At 44.0% G+C, this 16,290-nt stretch overlaps 1 protein-coding gene across 1 annotated transcript; it reads left to right on the top strand.

Annotated features, from left to right (window-relative positions):
* The first annotated feature begins 1,212 nt into the window (after positions 1-1,212).
* Positions 1,213-16,000, top strand: DNAJC18 (DnaJ heat shock protein family (Hsp40) member C18). Its single transcript, XM_082489971.1, has 7 exons — positions 1,213-1,266; positions 1,401-1,546; positions 2,712-2,897; positions 6,024-6,136; positions 7,521-7,630; positions 9,676-9,848; positions 14,009-16,000. Exons 1-7 carry the CDS (start codon positions 1,229-1,231, stop codon positions 14,131-14,133), a joined length of 891 nt encoding a protein of 296 aa, XP_082346097.1. The 5' UTR covers positions 1,213-1,228; the 3' UTR covers positions 14,134-16,000.
* Positions 16,001-16,290: the final 290 nt, after the last annotated feature.

The raw sequence follows: 16,290 nt of genomic DNA, 5'->3' as shown, positions 1-16,290 counted from the left end.
TTGCACAACTCCTGCTAGGATCCAGCACACTTTCTATTTTTAACATACACACCAGGTAGTTTGATAAGGTATTTTTTTTATACAGAAACGAAGCCCTTCTGGTAAAATTCCTAAAAAGCAAAATGACATCACTCCACTTGCCCAGCCTCCACCAGACTGGTGAGTTTGCCTAAGCACAAGACCCCAGGTGATCTCTAGGTAGATGTATCCAGACAGCTCCAGATCACAGGGACCTGCAACTCGGTGAGCAGAGCCTCACAAGTAGGTTTTTCACCCCAGGAAGACACCACAAAGGCAGCTGGTAAGCACCTGTGGTATCAGATGCTTCCATCGCTGTCAAGCTTTAACTGACCTCCCCTCCACAACAACCTCCATAAGATTGCCCCATGCTTCATCTTCCTTCCTCTGTCCTCCTCCCCACAGACTCTTGAGGGTCTTGACAAACAACTCGAGCCTGCTCCGCTCTAAAACTGATCCACATCCAAAAGCAAAATTCTGACTTTGACCACGTTTGGAAGAACGAAACAATAAAAAATATACAATGGAAGTGATGTCACCCCTGACTTCCACTTGCTGCCGTTCACGTGAAAGGAGAGGTCTTCTCCAACCCGGCTGCACACCTACAAAGTGCGCTGGTGGAAGACACCAACTCCCCTCACACACCACGACTCCACTCCCGCACCTCATTAGCCCCGTTTTAATTAGCACAGGGGAGGAGGACTCGCCGGGCATGCCCTTGAGGGGGTTCCCCCAACCACAGCCGAGCCGGCATTTCTCCAGGCTGCTCCCTGCTCTCAACCTCAGCCACTCAAGACCATCTCATGGCCTGGCATGGGAAGGAGCCTTTAGCACTGAGTGATGTCATAGAACCGCAGAATGGTTTAGGTTGGAAGGGATCTTAAAGATTATGGAGTTCCAACCGCCCTGACCCACACAGGTCACATCACAGGCAGCTTCCTGAGGGGAGCAGGCAACGGGGCCCGTCGCCCGCTCCCCTCAGGAAGCTGCTTCTGACGTCACCCCGCCCTGCTATGGCGTCACGAGCGCGGTGCCCGCTGGGTACTGTAGTCCTCCCTGTGGTGGTGGAGGCGGCGGAAACTCCATTACCCAGAGGCCCCCGCGGGGCCGCCGCCGCCACGGCACTCGACATGGCGGCGCGGGCGGGCCGGGGCGGCGGGCGGTGAGGGAGGGGGGCGGGCGGGTTGCCCCGGGGCCCGCCGCCGCCGCCATGACCTACACGGCGGAGCAGCTGGATGGTGTGAGGCGGTGAGGGCGGCGGAGGGGAGCCGGCGAGGCGGGGCGGAGCGGCGGAGGGGGCCGCGGGTCGGTGACAGGATGGGGGGGGCGGTGGGTCTGCCGTGGGGGCCGGTGAAGGTAACCTTGCGTGCGTTATTTTGCAGAATAAAGCGGTGTCGGAACTACTATGAGATCCTGGGGGTGGAGAGGGACGCCAGCGAGGAGGAGCTGAAGAAAGCCTACCGCAAACTGGCCCTGAAATTTCACCCTGACAAGAACCGCGCTCCCGGGGCGACCGAGGCTTTTAAAGGTGAGGTTTTGGGGAGCGGGGGGGCCTGGCCCGGTTTCCAGAGTCCTAAAGCAAGATGAAAAGGGGGACGGACCGCCCCAGGCTGACGGTTCTGCGCCTTATATAAATCAAGGCATCATACAGGCCCGTAGAGCTTGTGGGATTTACAGATAGATGTGCGCATCTCCACAAAATCCCGCAGCTGCTCGGCGAGGTTTGGCTTTTAATCTCTGGAATACAGATTAGAAGCAAAGGGAAACATATCCTGAATCTCATTCCTAGGTGCTGCGAAAGGTACAGAACGACGTGTGGAAATGACACTGGCCATGCAGGAGAGCGTGTTGTTGTGTAATCAATAACTGCTCTATGTCATGAATGAGATTATATATATTTATATGCAAGCATATGAAATTTGAGTCCAATATGCTGTGTCTGGACTCTTCAGTAATGTTGCAATCTAAACTTGCATCTACATTAGCATCTAAACTCTTACATTTTTTGCCTTTTCTGTGCTGTGTTGCAGCTGTCTGCAACAGCACTGTAACACAGTGTGAGGAAAGTAAGATATTCATTCACAATGTATTGAAATAAGGAGTTTTTGAAGGGCTTTTCTTCATTTTTTTTGTGTTAGGATTGTATTTCTCTTTGAACTTGTTTACAGAAAGATCAAGGAAGAAGATGAACCAAACACTTCTGGGTGGTTTGACGTAAAGTGTGAAATAGATATATTGTCCAGCTTCACAAGCATCTCTGCCAACAGAAAAACTTGGAATATCGTTCTGCATTTTAATTAGTCGCTGCAGTTATTAACTTTGTATTAGCTCTATGTGGAGGTGCACTTCTATATTGGTGCTTAGTTTGATCTGATAAAATGTTGTAGTCTCACTCAATGTCTTGTCTGAAGTTGTCTCTTTCACCTCAGTTTTACAAATATTTCAACTCTCTTTAACACTTTTGTCGTTCTGCTGGTATTAGTGATTGCGGGAGACAGGTTCCATCACAGGTATCGCCAGTGTTATAACACTTATTTTACAAAGGCAGTTCTTTCAAAAGTAACCTGGTCTTTAGTCAGGCACAAAGTTTCTGTGCCTGTATGGGCTTTTCTGCTACTCTGCATATAAAAGTCTGAGATCTGGAAATACTGTGTGATCTGACTGTGTAATGCTTCTTTTAATTCACTCTCCAGCAATAGGCAACGCTTTTGCAGTTCTGAGCAACCCTGAAAAACGATTACGATACGATGAATTCGGAAGCGACCGAGAGCATGTCAGCACTGGCCAGGCCAGGCACTATAATTACTACACAGAATTCGAAGCAGACATTACACCAGAAGAAATATTCAATGTGTTTTTTGGTGGGCACTTTCCTACAGGTCAGTATCTGTCTGCAGTGTTTTTGAAATGCAGTGCACTGACGCTAGAGCTTAAAGGGAGTTCAGCTTCTCTTGGTACTGCTCGGGGAGTTGCTTGTACATCTGAAAAGAGCAAAGACTTTTTTTTTGCATTTACTTTTTTCTCCCATCTTAGCTTGTTATGCCTGAAAAAGCTCCCTCCCTTAATGCACGGTTTAAACTTCAGATTTTTGCAACTCAGTTCCCCTAAAAATGTTGTCTAAGCCCAGCCTTGCTGTCCAGGAATGCTCCTAGAAGAGAGAGCTGGCGGTGGGGTAATGACTGTTGCTGCTGGGGCAAGTTCCTAACCTCCCAGCCTCTCTTGGAAATTTCAGATGGTACTTGTCAGGAGTAAGAACATTTTAGTCTGGCAAAGGGGTTAGGCTCTTTGATTCTTGGGTAGGCAACATTTTAATACCGGCTGTAGCTGAAGATCCTTCTTTTTGGTTTTGCTTTTACTCCCTTCATTGTCTGAAGCCAGCAATGATAAGGGAGGTAAAATAAGGTGTGAATGGGAAGGAATCAGAGGTATCTTTGCTGATGGTGATGTACTTGAGACACCTTACTGCGTTCCAGTGCAGCTGCTGGCGTTGTGATCTCAGTGCCCCTATAACTAGGAAAACATGGGAGTTCATTTGGCTCGCAGCAGCTTGCACGCTGTAAAGAAATTAAAACCCCTTAGCTCAGAAAGTGATGCCTGCCAGGAAAGGCTGGCTGTTACTGGATATGCAGTATCCCGTAACAGAACAGTAGATCCTTACCTGTAGCAGCTCCATGCATGTCTCAGCCCAGCCTTGGCTTTTGTATTTGTAGTAAAAGTAGAAAGACGCTGCAAGATCAGTGAAGTAAGGTTTTGGATTAAAAGTAAATCTGAAAGGTATGGTGAGCTCAAGAGTCTTCCTGGCAGTATCTAACAAATTGCTTTAGCACTCTTGTAAATTTTGTCACCTCCAAGGCGTGATACAAAGCAACATACACACCAATTACTACAGCCTAAAGCCACAGATACAGGTAGTTATTTACAGGCTCCCCATAACCTGAGTCTGTGTGGTAGCATCTTGCAGCTCAGGGGACCTCAAATTGTTCTCAAAATTTGATCAGTAGGTGTGCAAAGTGAGCCGAACTCAGCATGGCACACTGAGTTTGCAAGTTTCCCATTTCTGACTTTGCAAGAAATTGCACCTGCATGGTGCCTTTTGCCTCAGCCACCAGTGAAACATGGCCCTCGTGGAACATGACCACTATGTAGCTGCGGGCAGCAGGGATGCTTGGAGTTGAGGACAAGAAATTGAGGAGCTGCGGGGGGAGTTGGGGTACTGGGCATGGCAGGTTTAACAAGTAGAGCGGTATGAAGAAGTAAACGGGAATTTTTATTGAAGTGGTAGAGAGTAAGAAAATAAAAAGATAATTTCCTAGTCATAGGCAGTGGTGGTAAACAACAGTTTCCTGGCCAAAAAAGTGTTTGGGTCTGAACTTAGGTACATTATCCTAATCTAAAAGTGAGTTCTAAATTACGGAAAATTGTCAGTTCAGTAGTTTTCCAAATAAGCAAAGTTGACCCAATTTCTACTTAGTGAGAGAATTACTAGTAAGAGGGTGACCAGATGGTTGATATAAAGAGAACGTTTTTTAAACTGTCTTAATGCTAAGTAGGACTTGCGTCTGTGAGCTGAAGTTTGTGCTAAGCCGCAGTGTTATGCTGGTTTTTGTTTTGTGACACCTTGCTATCACCAGGCTTTCTGGAAATCTGGATAAGATGAAACTTATTAGGGTAAACTTACAGTACTCATTTACTTAGGATAAAATAATTTTTACAGCATTTGTGGGCATGTTTATGGCTTTTTTTTTTTTTTAAACCATGCCTTTTTCCTCTATGGAAATTCAGTGGAAAAATACTAAAAGTTAAAATGTTAAATGTCGTAAGTCTAAAGGGAGACTCTCCACGTGGCACAGTGTTGCAGTTGTAATGGGTAGAGGCTACAAGCTGAACTTCCTTCTCATAAATGCACAACAGAAGGAAAGAAACTGCTGGCAGATATTCTTTGAGAAACTTAGGATTTGGGAAAACGTTTTTCTAGGCACCCTGCAAAAGCCATTCTTTCTTCCCACAGTTGCTTCCGTTTTTTCACAGCCTGGTAAAATATTGTGTTAGCAGTGTTGAATGACAGAAACAAACTTTCTTTTTCAAGAAAGCAACTTTCCTTCTCCAAGCAAGCCTTGTTTGGCTCTCTGTTGGAGCTCTGACTGCAAACATGCCTAGACCCTTGGAAAAATCTTTGAACAAGCAATGAAACAGATGCTTTGACACAATAGCAAAGGTCACTTCCGCCCAGGTTTCTTGCAGAATTCTTTGGGAAATGCAGAGAAAGGACAGTCTAAGAGCGTAGAATAACGTGACGTCTTTCCCAGGGCTTAAAAATAGATTTGCATTTCTGTTGTTATGATAAGGCCACAAATTTCAATTCTCCAGTACAAAAGGCATTCTGAATTTCAAAAGAGGAGAGCACAGTTATTATTAAGATATTCATATGGTGATAAAATCGGAGTTGAAAGTTCAAATTGAAACAGCATATGCCATTCTTTCCTCATTTTAGAATTTTTTAAAATAAATCAACTACATTCAGCGTGCAAGAAAGGAAATCCTGAATTGCACTTTTTTTTTTACTTATTTTTAAAATCTTTTTCCTTATTATAAAATCATTAAGGGAAACTATTAATAGCTTGAAGGAAGAGGAAGTAGAAATGAGCGGAGAAGACCATATTCAGTAATTATGGGAAGCCATAATTCGTGACCTGCGTCTGGTGAAATTAATTTTCGTGCTTAGAGCCTGGGAATGCAACACAAGCTGTGGCCTTGCAAGTGAATGTGACAAAACCAATATTAAAATAGGAGATACAATAATAAGAATTATAGCATGTTTCTGCAGTTTGATTTAAATTAAGATGGACTTGGGGAAAACTTTACAATTTCTCTGGTATGCTTTTTGGACTGACATATTATTTTGACCTTTAAATCTGAGGTGTATTTGCACTTTGTAATCTGAGGTCTCACAACTGTAATTCAGGCTGTGATGAAAATCATGACTCTGTCTTGGTTCCTTTTAACAGGAAATATCCATATGTTCTCGAATGTAGCCAGAGATGCACACTATTATCCACGGAGGCACCGAAATGAAAGACCATGGACACAGGAGCAAGAGGAGGAAGAAAACAGGCCACAGGTAGCCAGGAGGAGGGAGCTCTTGGGATTAAATATTTCACCAGGGTGTGGGGTCCACTCACACATCTGAAGCCAGGACAGACTTTCCCATCCTTAAACACTCAGTGTTTATCCTCCAGTGCTGCAGCCAAAACGGATGTTTCCAAAAGTAACTAGAGTGTCCTTTATTAATCACGACTTTAAAAATACATTATATTGATAGGATTACAGGCCCTGGAGTTTCTGTTTTGCTGGTGCTTGCTTTTTGCGAGCTCTAATGGTTGATAATCCAACAACAATTAGTCCAAATGTGGACTGATAACAGATAAGGAAACACTGACTTGTCCTCACTGTGTATTTAATCCTCCCATAAATTAGCACACAGTTTCTGGCCAGATGCTGCACAGGCTTTTTCCAGCCTGGGGCAGGGTGGGCCTGGAATACTCTTCTACCAACTGAAACCTCCAGATGAGACGCAAGGTGTCATTTGTCACAAGAGCGCATACACACGTGCCACCTGCCTTGGAAAAATCTTCCTTCAGAGGCAGTCTGTTAACCTAAAGAGATCGTTCTCCAAGGAAAATGAGTTTTTCCCTGTGAGTGTCTTATAGTCAGGCTCTGAAAAAAAACCTGATCCAGCCTATAGACAGCTAAGGTGGGGCAAATGAATCCCACCTGCTACTGCGTCAGGTATTCTTGCTGCTATCCCAGGGCAGACAGCAAAATCTAAATAGCTGCGTATTATATTTTGCTCCTGATCAGAAAAGGCATTTTAGAAGGGTGGTTTAAAAATCTGATGAAGAGGAGAAGTAAAGATCTGTGTTTCCTCTGTGGCTATCAGAACTCTTTGGTCCTTTGATATTTTTTTTCCCCACTCTTTTGTTCTACTAAATTCATTCAAACAAAAAAACAAGCACTTGCGTCCTGTCCGAAGTCACACTACATATGGTCTCTTAACCCTTTCCCTTTCAGCCATTTTATCCAGTGTTTGAACAGAGATTGAGAGTTTTAGAATGCATGTAGCAAACTTCAGAAGGTGCACAGAAAGACGTAGGTGCAAATGGGGATCGCAGTGTGTTCCTTTGGTTTGGGTTGTCAGCTGGTCACTGATGGGTGCAGCACTGTGGGCATCTATCACCTTGTGAGGGAAGCTGTAGATGACAAAAAAAATGTCATGAAGATATAATTGAAAGAAAATGGCTTTAAACAATTTTCTGAGATTATTAATAAAGGTTATTTTGAAGTCAAGATGTCAACCCTCTCAAAATTCCAAAGTACTTCCTCTTTTTTTCTTTTCAGTTTACATTTAACATGTTGTTGATATATGATAGATAGCCTGGTTTCTGTGAACAGATGCATCCTTTGCCATCTATATCTTGACTACTAATTATTGTTGTTCTTTTCAGAATTCATATTCTGCATTTATTCAGTTGATGCCAGTTTTCATAATAATAATAGTGTCAGTTATAACACAACTGATGGCCACAAACCCACCCTACAGTCTATTCTACAAATCGTAAGTCATTTAAAAACACATTTTTCGGGTCTTCGGTGTTTGCGATAAGGAGGTAGATGGAAGTCAGACTTAGTAGCAAAATGCATGTTAGTGTTCTGTTCTGCTCTTTCTAGAAAGTGTTATCAATTTGTAAATAAGGAAATACCAACAGTCTCTATTGACAAGTTCTCCTGAGCGTTGTTGCTATGAAGTTAACTATGGTGAGCTTTATTGTACTGTGTGCTGAACAAACAGAGGCACTTGGCCAGGACGCTTTCCCAACTGGTATGAAATGTTGTTGCACCGTGATACAGTAGCCGGAATGTGGGAGTAGCTCAGCTACACTGCTCATCAGCCTCTGGTCTGCCCAGCCCCAGGAATCTGTAGACCACCACTGAGATTCCCATGTAAAGCAATTAAAAAATGAAGCCTGCTGTTTCACAGTATATATCCAAATCTCTGGAGCCTGAATTCCACTGCAAGACTTGTCAAGCCCCACAAATCATTAAAGTCTTGAAGTGCCCCAGTTTAACATCTGTAAAGAAGTGGGAGCCCAGGGTTGCAGAGGGCAAGCTGAACTGGTCAGCTCTGGAAGCAGAAGGAACACCAGACCTGCTGTAATCTGAGTTTACGGGGCAGAGGAAAACCCACTTGCTCCTCTCAGTGTTGGGAGGAGGGAAGCTGTCTGGTGGGAAAGAGCTGAGCAGCTCGGTCACCTTCACTGGCTCGTACTGAGATAGGAGTGGGAGTCAGCAGGTTTTGGAGAACGTGCTGCACACAGCAGTAGCAGGGTGCTCCAAACACTCCCCTTGCTCCTTCCTAGGAGCAAAACTACTTAGGTTTAGACCCATATACCGTCATAGTAGCCCAACACCCTTTATCGGTTTTTACCACAAGATGTCAGTGTGTAGATCTGGCATAAGAACAAGAAGGTGGTTGTTTCTTGCTTTGGGTTTGGGTTTGTTTTTTGGTTTTTTTTTTTTTCAGAGAGTGTTTTTGCTATCTGCCAGTCCCATGTGAAACCTCCCACACTGCCCCAAGAGCAGCTAATCTCCCCTGCTTTTCTTCACTACCTCCCCTTCTCCTGTTGATTTGAGATAGTCAGGCCTGAGCCTGGTACACAGTTATGCTGTTTCTCTAAATCGTATCCTTAAAAAAACAAACAGCCTGAAACTGAGAAGAAAGTGTTTCTATAAAGAGAGCGTACACCTCTGAGACATAGCGAGAGAGAAGGAAAAGAGGAGTCCAGGAAACAGAAGGGGCAAACTGGATTCCATTGAGTAGAGTGTAACCTTTGTGTTTTGGCTGCCTGCCTCTTTCTCTGGGCAGTGATTTGAAAAAATGCCTGGGTATCTTTGCTCAAATAAGGAAATTCAGTATAAGAGTATAGTTTAATCCAGTGACTGTGTCAGAGTGGCTAATTCTACCTACAGGATATTCTGCGGGATATTCCACCCCCGACTTCGTTTATTGATGATTATAAAACCCTAAAGGAAAGTGTATCTAGACTCTCCCCTGCCAATTTTTATTTCTACTAAAGGATCCAGAAATCGGGGAAAATCTACATCCAGTTGCATTATGTCCTAAGCAACACTAGGGCTGTATGCCTTCCCTATAATCTCTATATTTGTGATCAGTTCCCATGGATTTCTGGACCTAGCTTGCCAGAAGCTACCAGCAAACAGAAGAAAACATGTGGACTGTCCGTTCACAGATAAAATTGGCTCTTATGTTTTGGAAGTGTCTTGACCGAGCTGTTGAGAACAGAGACAGTATTTGGAAGGAACAGTGTCAGCTCTGAGTCAGTTCTTTGTATATCTCTCCAAATATTAGATACTTCCCTGTGGTTTTTAGCAGGGGGCACCGAGGGGGTGTGTGAATTTTGTTTGTAGTGCACAGCGTGCTGTGCCTGAGACTTGTAATTTCCTTACTGGATGGCTGAGGGAGCTATAATCCTGCAGAAAGTAACTGTAAATAAGTTGTAAATGTTAATATGGAGAAACATCTCTTGATTTCTTTATATTTGAACTGCTAAAAAATCTGTTTTCTCCATGATGTTTTCACAGGTCCATAGGCCATGTTGTTAGCAGAGAAACAGAGAACTTGCAGGTGCCTTACTATGTTGATAAAAACTTTGAAAAGAATTATCAAGGAGCAGAACTTCAGGAGCTAGAGAAAACCGTTGAAAAAGACTACATAGACTATATTCAGACCAGCTGCTGGAAGGAAAAACAGCAAAGTAAGTTATTTTGGTTACGAGTGTGTGCCTACAACCCATCCGTAGTTGTACGGTGGCTATGCTTCACAAAGCACTGCCATATTTAGCCTCATTTTCTGATGCTTATAACTCCTCAAACCTTGCAGTGGTATTTCTCACATCTGCTCTTGACACTGTATGTGCTATTCTTGAAGGTCTGTCAAAATTAATTTTAGGTGATTTTGAGAGACAAGTGGAAAGTAGATTTCATCATTTGAGACAGTTTTTTCCACTCAGTTTTTATACTTGAATAACTCTTAGTGATGATGTTTTAAACGTATAATCCACTGCATTTATCTAGCTCTGACAGACTGTTAGGGTTGGAAAAGTTCTTGAGACATCACCTATTACACATTTCCTTTGCTGGAGCAGAATGATTTCTGCTTTGACTGGCTCCATGAGAAGATTATTTAACTTTTCCTTCAAAACTTCATCAGAAGGAGAGCCCAGAACCTATTCAGGTGCTTTTGGTAATCTTGCAGTGCAGTATCAGTTTTCAAAGAGCATGCTTCTGTACTTGTTTTGTGCGCTTATTTGCATTTTCTATCTTTAGATTAGTTTGAGATCATGTTTTTCATCATAGTCAAGACTGTCTTTTAAAAACAAGAATTGAATGCAGAAAGGGAGAACACAAAACTTTGAGCACTCAAAATCGTTATTCTCATGTCAACCCTAAGTCAATCAGTGGCAAATATAAAGGCATGTATTTTAACCTCATATTGTCTTATTTGTTAATTATTGCTCTTCTTTTAAAATAGAGCAAATCCCTGCTGCTTTTGTAACTGTACAAAATAACAGAAACCAAATTGCAAAGACTAACTGAAGTTGGGATGTTGTGACTGAATTTTTTTCAGCTAAAGAACTCATCACCTTAAAATGATTAAACACAAACTACGGCTGTGCATAAGGGAAACTGGAGGAAGTTGTTTCTGTGTAAATGTTTAATAGAAGCAGGCAAGCTGCTTTCACACACTAGTAGGGCTTTCTAAAGTGCTGCGTGTAAAACAGTCTGCGGCACACTACTAAAAACTGACTTTGTGCTTGTTTACAGTTTCTTTACCAATTGCATCATTATGGAAACACACACTTTGTCTAAACAAGACTTGTTTAATCCTGTGCTAGAGGTTACAGTAGTGTTGCTGACTCCAACTTTTTACAGGTTTTAGATGGGAAGGGTTGTTTCGTTTAATTTTACGTAAAAGTTCAGTCTGGCTTTTAAAGAGAAATATGCTCTGAAGTTAGAAAAGAACCCATAATATAAGACCATGAAAATCCCACACAGTGCCTTGGTTTTTGGTGTGCTTGCCTTGTGATCTTTGAGCATCTGTGGCTGACAGCAGCAGCCTCTAGGTACAATGTGGCTGTTAACAACCATAAATGTAGGCTTCACGTGTAGGCTTGATATAGGGATAGAATTTATTTCTTACAGAAAAATCCTTTTAATTGATCTCATGCAACTGAATGTTGCCATATTGTCTCTCTCACGGAGACCTTGAGCTAAGGAGTGCCGTGCCCCAAAACAGGCAGCAGGGTTTGCGGGTCTTACAGGGATGGGTGGTCAGAGAGGGGGAGATGATCCAGCATTGAATGCCAAGTAATGCCGGCAAAATGATGCTCCTCTGGAGCCTTTTACACTTAGAGACTTCATTAGTCACACATCTGCAGATAGATTTACACGGTCCACAATTAGCAGTAGCCTGAGGAGACCACTGTAATTAAAAAAAAAACATTTTCAGAATGATTACCATCTAGGCCAGCGAGCAGGTAATGAGCACAGCTGAGACTGTGCTAACTTTAGTACAGCCAAGTTTGTAAAAATAAACTGTGAGTACAAGATGGAGCGCTGGGGAAAAGTTCTCTGGGGCTGTTGAGCCAGTTCTTGGTCAGCTGTTGCTTCATAACTTTGCTCCATTAATTCGTGTTTAAGTGGTTCACCTTTTTTTTTTTTTGGTCAGTTGAACGTCTATTCATAGTGCATTTGTTTTGTTTACTGAGAGCGCGTTTCTGTTTAGCACCAGCGAAATGGACATAGGTTAGTTATGTAGGAACAGATTGATTTTTAAAGTCCTTGATTTTATGACTTGAAAAGGCTTACCTGGTGTCCAACTACCTTAATGAAAACATCCAAAGTGACTGATATATCAGTATCTTGCTCAGCCAGTCGCTTTTTATGCTGCTGCACGAGATGGTGTTCCTCCCTTCCCAGCAGAATAGTGTGTGGAAGTTGTGTCTGCTGTGGTTTTTGGTCTTCTGAAGTCTTTGCTGCAGTTAAGGACAAAACCCACATCCCAGGTTTTTACAGGAGATTGTTCAGCTGTGATAGCACAATTGTAAAGTAAGACTGCAAAGAGCTCTGAGTTGTAGAAAATTACGAAGACACAATGGAAAACGGAGAGAATAAGGATGTGGAGTTGGAATAGGTATTTTAGGACTTCCTTAAAGAGAAAAAGTTCAAAGGAACAACTCTGTGTAAAAGATTGAAAAGCACAAGGAGCAGGCATGACAGGATGAATGCCGTCAAGAGTGCAAGCATTCGCTGTGAATAATTTTGCCCATTTGGATAAGCGTAAACTACGATTCTTCACTGCAGAACTCCAGAGACTCTGGAACTCAGAGACAATTATCCAAGTCTAGTTTTGCTGAAGGCTTGTCGAGGCTGTGTGCCCAGCACTCCTTGAGTGGCATTTCAGTTATAAAACCTGAAAATCCTGAAAATTTATTCCTGAGCTAAAATAAAATGTTCGTGCCTGACGGTTTGTAAAGCTTTTCGATAAATAGGTGGAAGGTTCAATGGCTTTAAATTTCAGTGGGATGGGGACAGGGGACGTAAGGCATGAAAGGGCCTATTGAAGTTCTTTGCACTCTGCATGATGTTGTAAAATGAGGGACTTGTAAGGTGTATAAAAGCTCTTTGAAAACCTGAGTGTCATCAGGTAGCCTGTGCTTAGGGAAATTTTGACCTTTTCAGAAACAAATTACTGCTTAGGTGCGTCTAATCCTGGGTCTAAATTATTCTTCAGGGAGAAAGCTATATTAAGAATTCCTTAGCTAATCAGCAAAAGAACCTTCTCTGAATTACCGGGGGGAAATAATTTAAACAATGGGGTTATTTCAGTTTTGTGTTGCTTTTGAGAAGAAGGGGAAAAAATATGCAAAGTACATTTGAGATTGTATTGTTAATGAAGGGGCGCGGAGGCCTTTCAGACAAGTCCCTCAGCTATTCACCTTCCTGTAATCAATAGCCCCCTCCTCCCCCCCCAAAAAAAAATATTAAAAGAATTTATAATGCCTTCTGGGCAAACCTCTTGCCAGACAGAGTTTGAATTCTGAGAAGCACAGCATCAAAAAAACCCTAATTATCTATACCTTAAGGTATACATTTGGACGGGTGCTCTGGGCCCTTGCAGAGTGGATCTGCCGAAAGGATTGCGATTCTCGGTTTACGTGAGCAGGGATGTATGCCCTGTAATTCCTGCTCACCATAGGAGGCTGCAGACAGCCAACAATAGGAAAAGTAGTCGTGAGGGTCACCGAAATAACTGCTGGGAGACGTGGAGTAACCCTCCCGCCTCCGCCAGCCTGCACCTGGTGGGCCATCAGTGAGGATCGGCGCAGAGAGATCAGCGCTGTGTGGTTCGGGTGTAAATAGCGGTGTCGCCTGAGACAGGGGCTGCGTGGCAAACCTCATGGTATCCTCCTAACCCCTTTTTAGGCACAGATAGTTCAGCTATATACGTGTATTTTCAAACAATCACCTATTCTTTAGGTCGTCACCATAATTTTAAACCTTACGTGACTTCTAAGCTATACTTTTATAGTTTGTGTTTTCTTTGCAGACAGTAATAATCAGTCTTACTTTTTTGTTTTGGTTATTGTCATCCTCGTGCACTAATAGAGAGGTTTATTATAAGTGAGTTTTCAAGCAATTATGAAAACACTGTTTTCTTGAGTAGCTATCCTGGTTAAACGCAGTGGCCTCTCTTAAAGATGTTCTCACGGCCAGTTTCACTGAAACAAGCTGAATTAAAAAAAAAAAAAAACAACAAACATGCCACAAGGATAACAGAGCGCTGGGAAACAGTTATTTAAAGCGGGCTGACGGCTTCATCCTAATACATATATATTTTTTTTTCATCTTTCAGAGTCTGATTTGTCAAATTTGGCCAAGCTATACAGAGATGAGCGGTTGAAACAGAAAGCAGAATCGCTGAAACTTGAGCACTGTGAGAAGCTCTCCAGTCTGATTGGAATGCACAAAGGGGGCTGAACCGGGACACATGCGTTCTGTAGTTTTATTTATTGCCGTTTTAACTTATGTTTTTATTTTCCTTTGTATAAAAAGGGAAGGAATCTATTGTAAGGAGTCTGAACATTCGATTCCTTCTGCGTGTAGCGCAGAGAGGAGCCAACACGAGCCATAGAGCCAGTGTTGCTGTAATATATACTGTACACTATATTTGGTTCCAAGGACCAGTGGCACTTTGTAAATTAATTCCCTGGGAGACGCTGTTAGTTTGGAACCTGTCTTCGTCGGTAGTTTGTCTGCCATCCAAACAGCATAGGCTTCCCAGGAGAGCAGGCAAATGTCTTCGCTTTCTGTATTTTATATGGACCTGCAGTTCACTCGGATCATACGAACAGCGTAGTTGTCAGTATTGAGCGCGTTGGCCCTCCCGTACCGATACCACGCGCATGTCCTTGCTTCTACAGTGGTTTGTAAGGAGAATTTAGGTGGCAGGCGGTGCATTTCCTGTTGGAGTGTAATACGCAATGCTTAATTCAAGAGTCAAGTACCTGCTTCGGGCGAGCACTCGAGCGGGCTCCCGCCTCCCCCCACCGTCAAAGGGACTTCGCCCTGTACTGGTCTGAGCGGAGGGCCGTGCCCGTTCTGTTCCATGGTGAGACAACGCGCTGAGATGCCGGTGGCAACATGCAACAAGAAGATGGGAGTCTGCGAATGGCACCGAGTCTGCCAAACTGTAGAGAAAGGACAACTCTAATTTTCTCATATGTTTCCAGTGGCACATTTTTAAATTGGCTGTTTAATTCTGATTTTTGTCTGCAAACTCTTCTCTGGCTGTTACAGGGGTCCTGCTTTTTCTGGTACAGTTTCGATGTAGCATATTTTTACTCTGTTGAGCAGTTATGAATGTTTCACTGTAGAGATTAGCGTTACAAAGAAAAAGATCCGCATAGTAGCGTCCTGTTTTTCCTTCATCCTCCTTTACAAAACCGGGCGTTAAAAGGCAGGTCGAGGACGGGTTACGCTCGTCAGCAGCGGAGAACAGAGTGTTGGTCCTCCGGTTGAGCATTGTTAACCTCCTGGGCCAGTTTCTCTGGTGGGGTGCGTACCACAGGTGGAAGGAACAAACTCTTACGACAAAGGACATCTCTGAGCAATGCGGGCGCTGGGGGTGTGGGTTCTGCCCTCCCTGCCAGATGCGGGGACACGGTGTAGCTGCAGCGGAGGCACTGCTTGCCTCTCCCCCATGGGAGTTAAAACTGAACATCCCTTTGTTGTGGCCCTAAAACTGGCAGCGTGGGTGGCAGCAAGTGTCCCCTTTGGTGTCCCTGTGCCCCGTGACAGAGCAGTGGAGGCTGTGGGAGGAGAAGGTTGTCCGGTGGTCTATGCCAGAAGGTGGGTGTTTGTCCGGGGCTTTGGGACGTGATGCTTCTGTGAGACGTGACGCGCACATCCCCTGTACGATCGGACCATTGCCGCTACAGCAGCCTTGCAGCCGTGACATGGGGGGGTGTTTAAAAAAAAATAAATTAAAAAAAAAAAAAAACAACATAATGACTCCTTAAAACAGCATTTTGGTGTTAACATTTGTTCCCCTGCTGGGGCAGCTTTGCAGGAGGTGGAGCAGAGTCTGTCAGCTGCTCAGGGTGGGGAGAAACCCCCTAAAAAAAGGCATTGGGAGGGGTTTGTTGTGAATCCCATTTAGCGTGAGAGTCTGCGAGGGCCAAAATGTTTGATTTGGTTATTCTCGTTCGGTATCGCGGCTGGCGGTGGGACCGGCGGCCGGCCTTCGTTCTGGCGTTCCCCGATGGTGAGCGTGGAATATGAGCGCGTATAAAAAGCCAGATCCTTTTCCGTGTCGCTTTCTCTGTGTCAAAGAGCTTGGAGAAGATATTTGAAATACATTAAAGCGTTTGGATTTTGTTGCAGGTTCGGTACCTGTCCCTCTCGCGCCCCTCTGGACACCCAGGGCTGCGGAGGGCTGTCGGTGGGGAGGCCCCGCATGGTGACGGTGTCGGACCCGCGGTGCCCTGTGCGGGGCGCGAACCCACCCGTAGTATTTTGCACTTAAAATACATCGCGCCTTTCATCTGGAGACCTCAAAAGTGCTTTATGGAGGTGGGAGGCACAATAATTTTAAGGGTTTTCTCTGCCGCTGAGGACAGAGGCCAGGAGGGAGCG

The sequence above is a fragment of the Vanellus vanellus genome, assembly GCF_965231255.1.
Source record: "Vanellus vanellus genome assembly, chromosome: 13".
Lineage (NCBI taxonomy): Eukaryota > Metazoa > Chordata > Aves > Charadriiformes > Charadriidae > Vanellus > Vanellus vanellus.
The sequence above is the reverse complement of the archived record's forward strand: the minus strand, read 5'-3'. Positions and strand labels throughout refer to the sequence as shown.

What these genes read in the sequence shown, in the direction of transcription:
- DNAJC18 (XM_082489971.1), top strand. Translation starts at nt 1,229, where the DNA reads ATGACCTACACGGCGGAGCAGCTGGATGGTGTGAGGCG. An exon ending in GGCGACCGAGGCTTTTAAAG is followed by an intron (nt 1,547 to 2,711) that starts GTGAGGTTTTGG and finishes TTCACTCTCCAG; the next exon opens with CAATAGGCAACGCTTTTGCA. An exon ending in TACAGTCTATTCTACAAATC is followed by an intron (nt 7,631 to 9,675) that starts GTAAGTCATTTA and finishes ATGTTTTCACAG; the next exon opens with GTCCATAGGCCATGTTGTTA.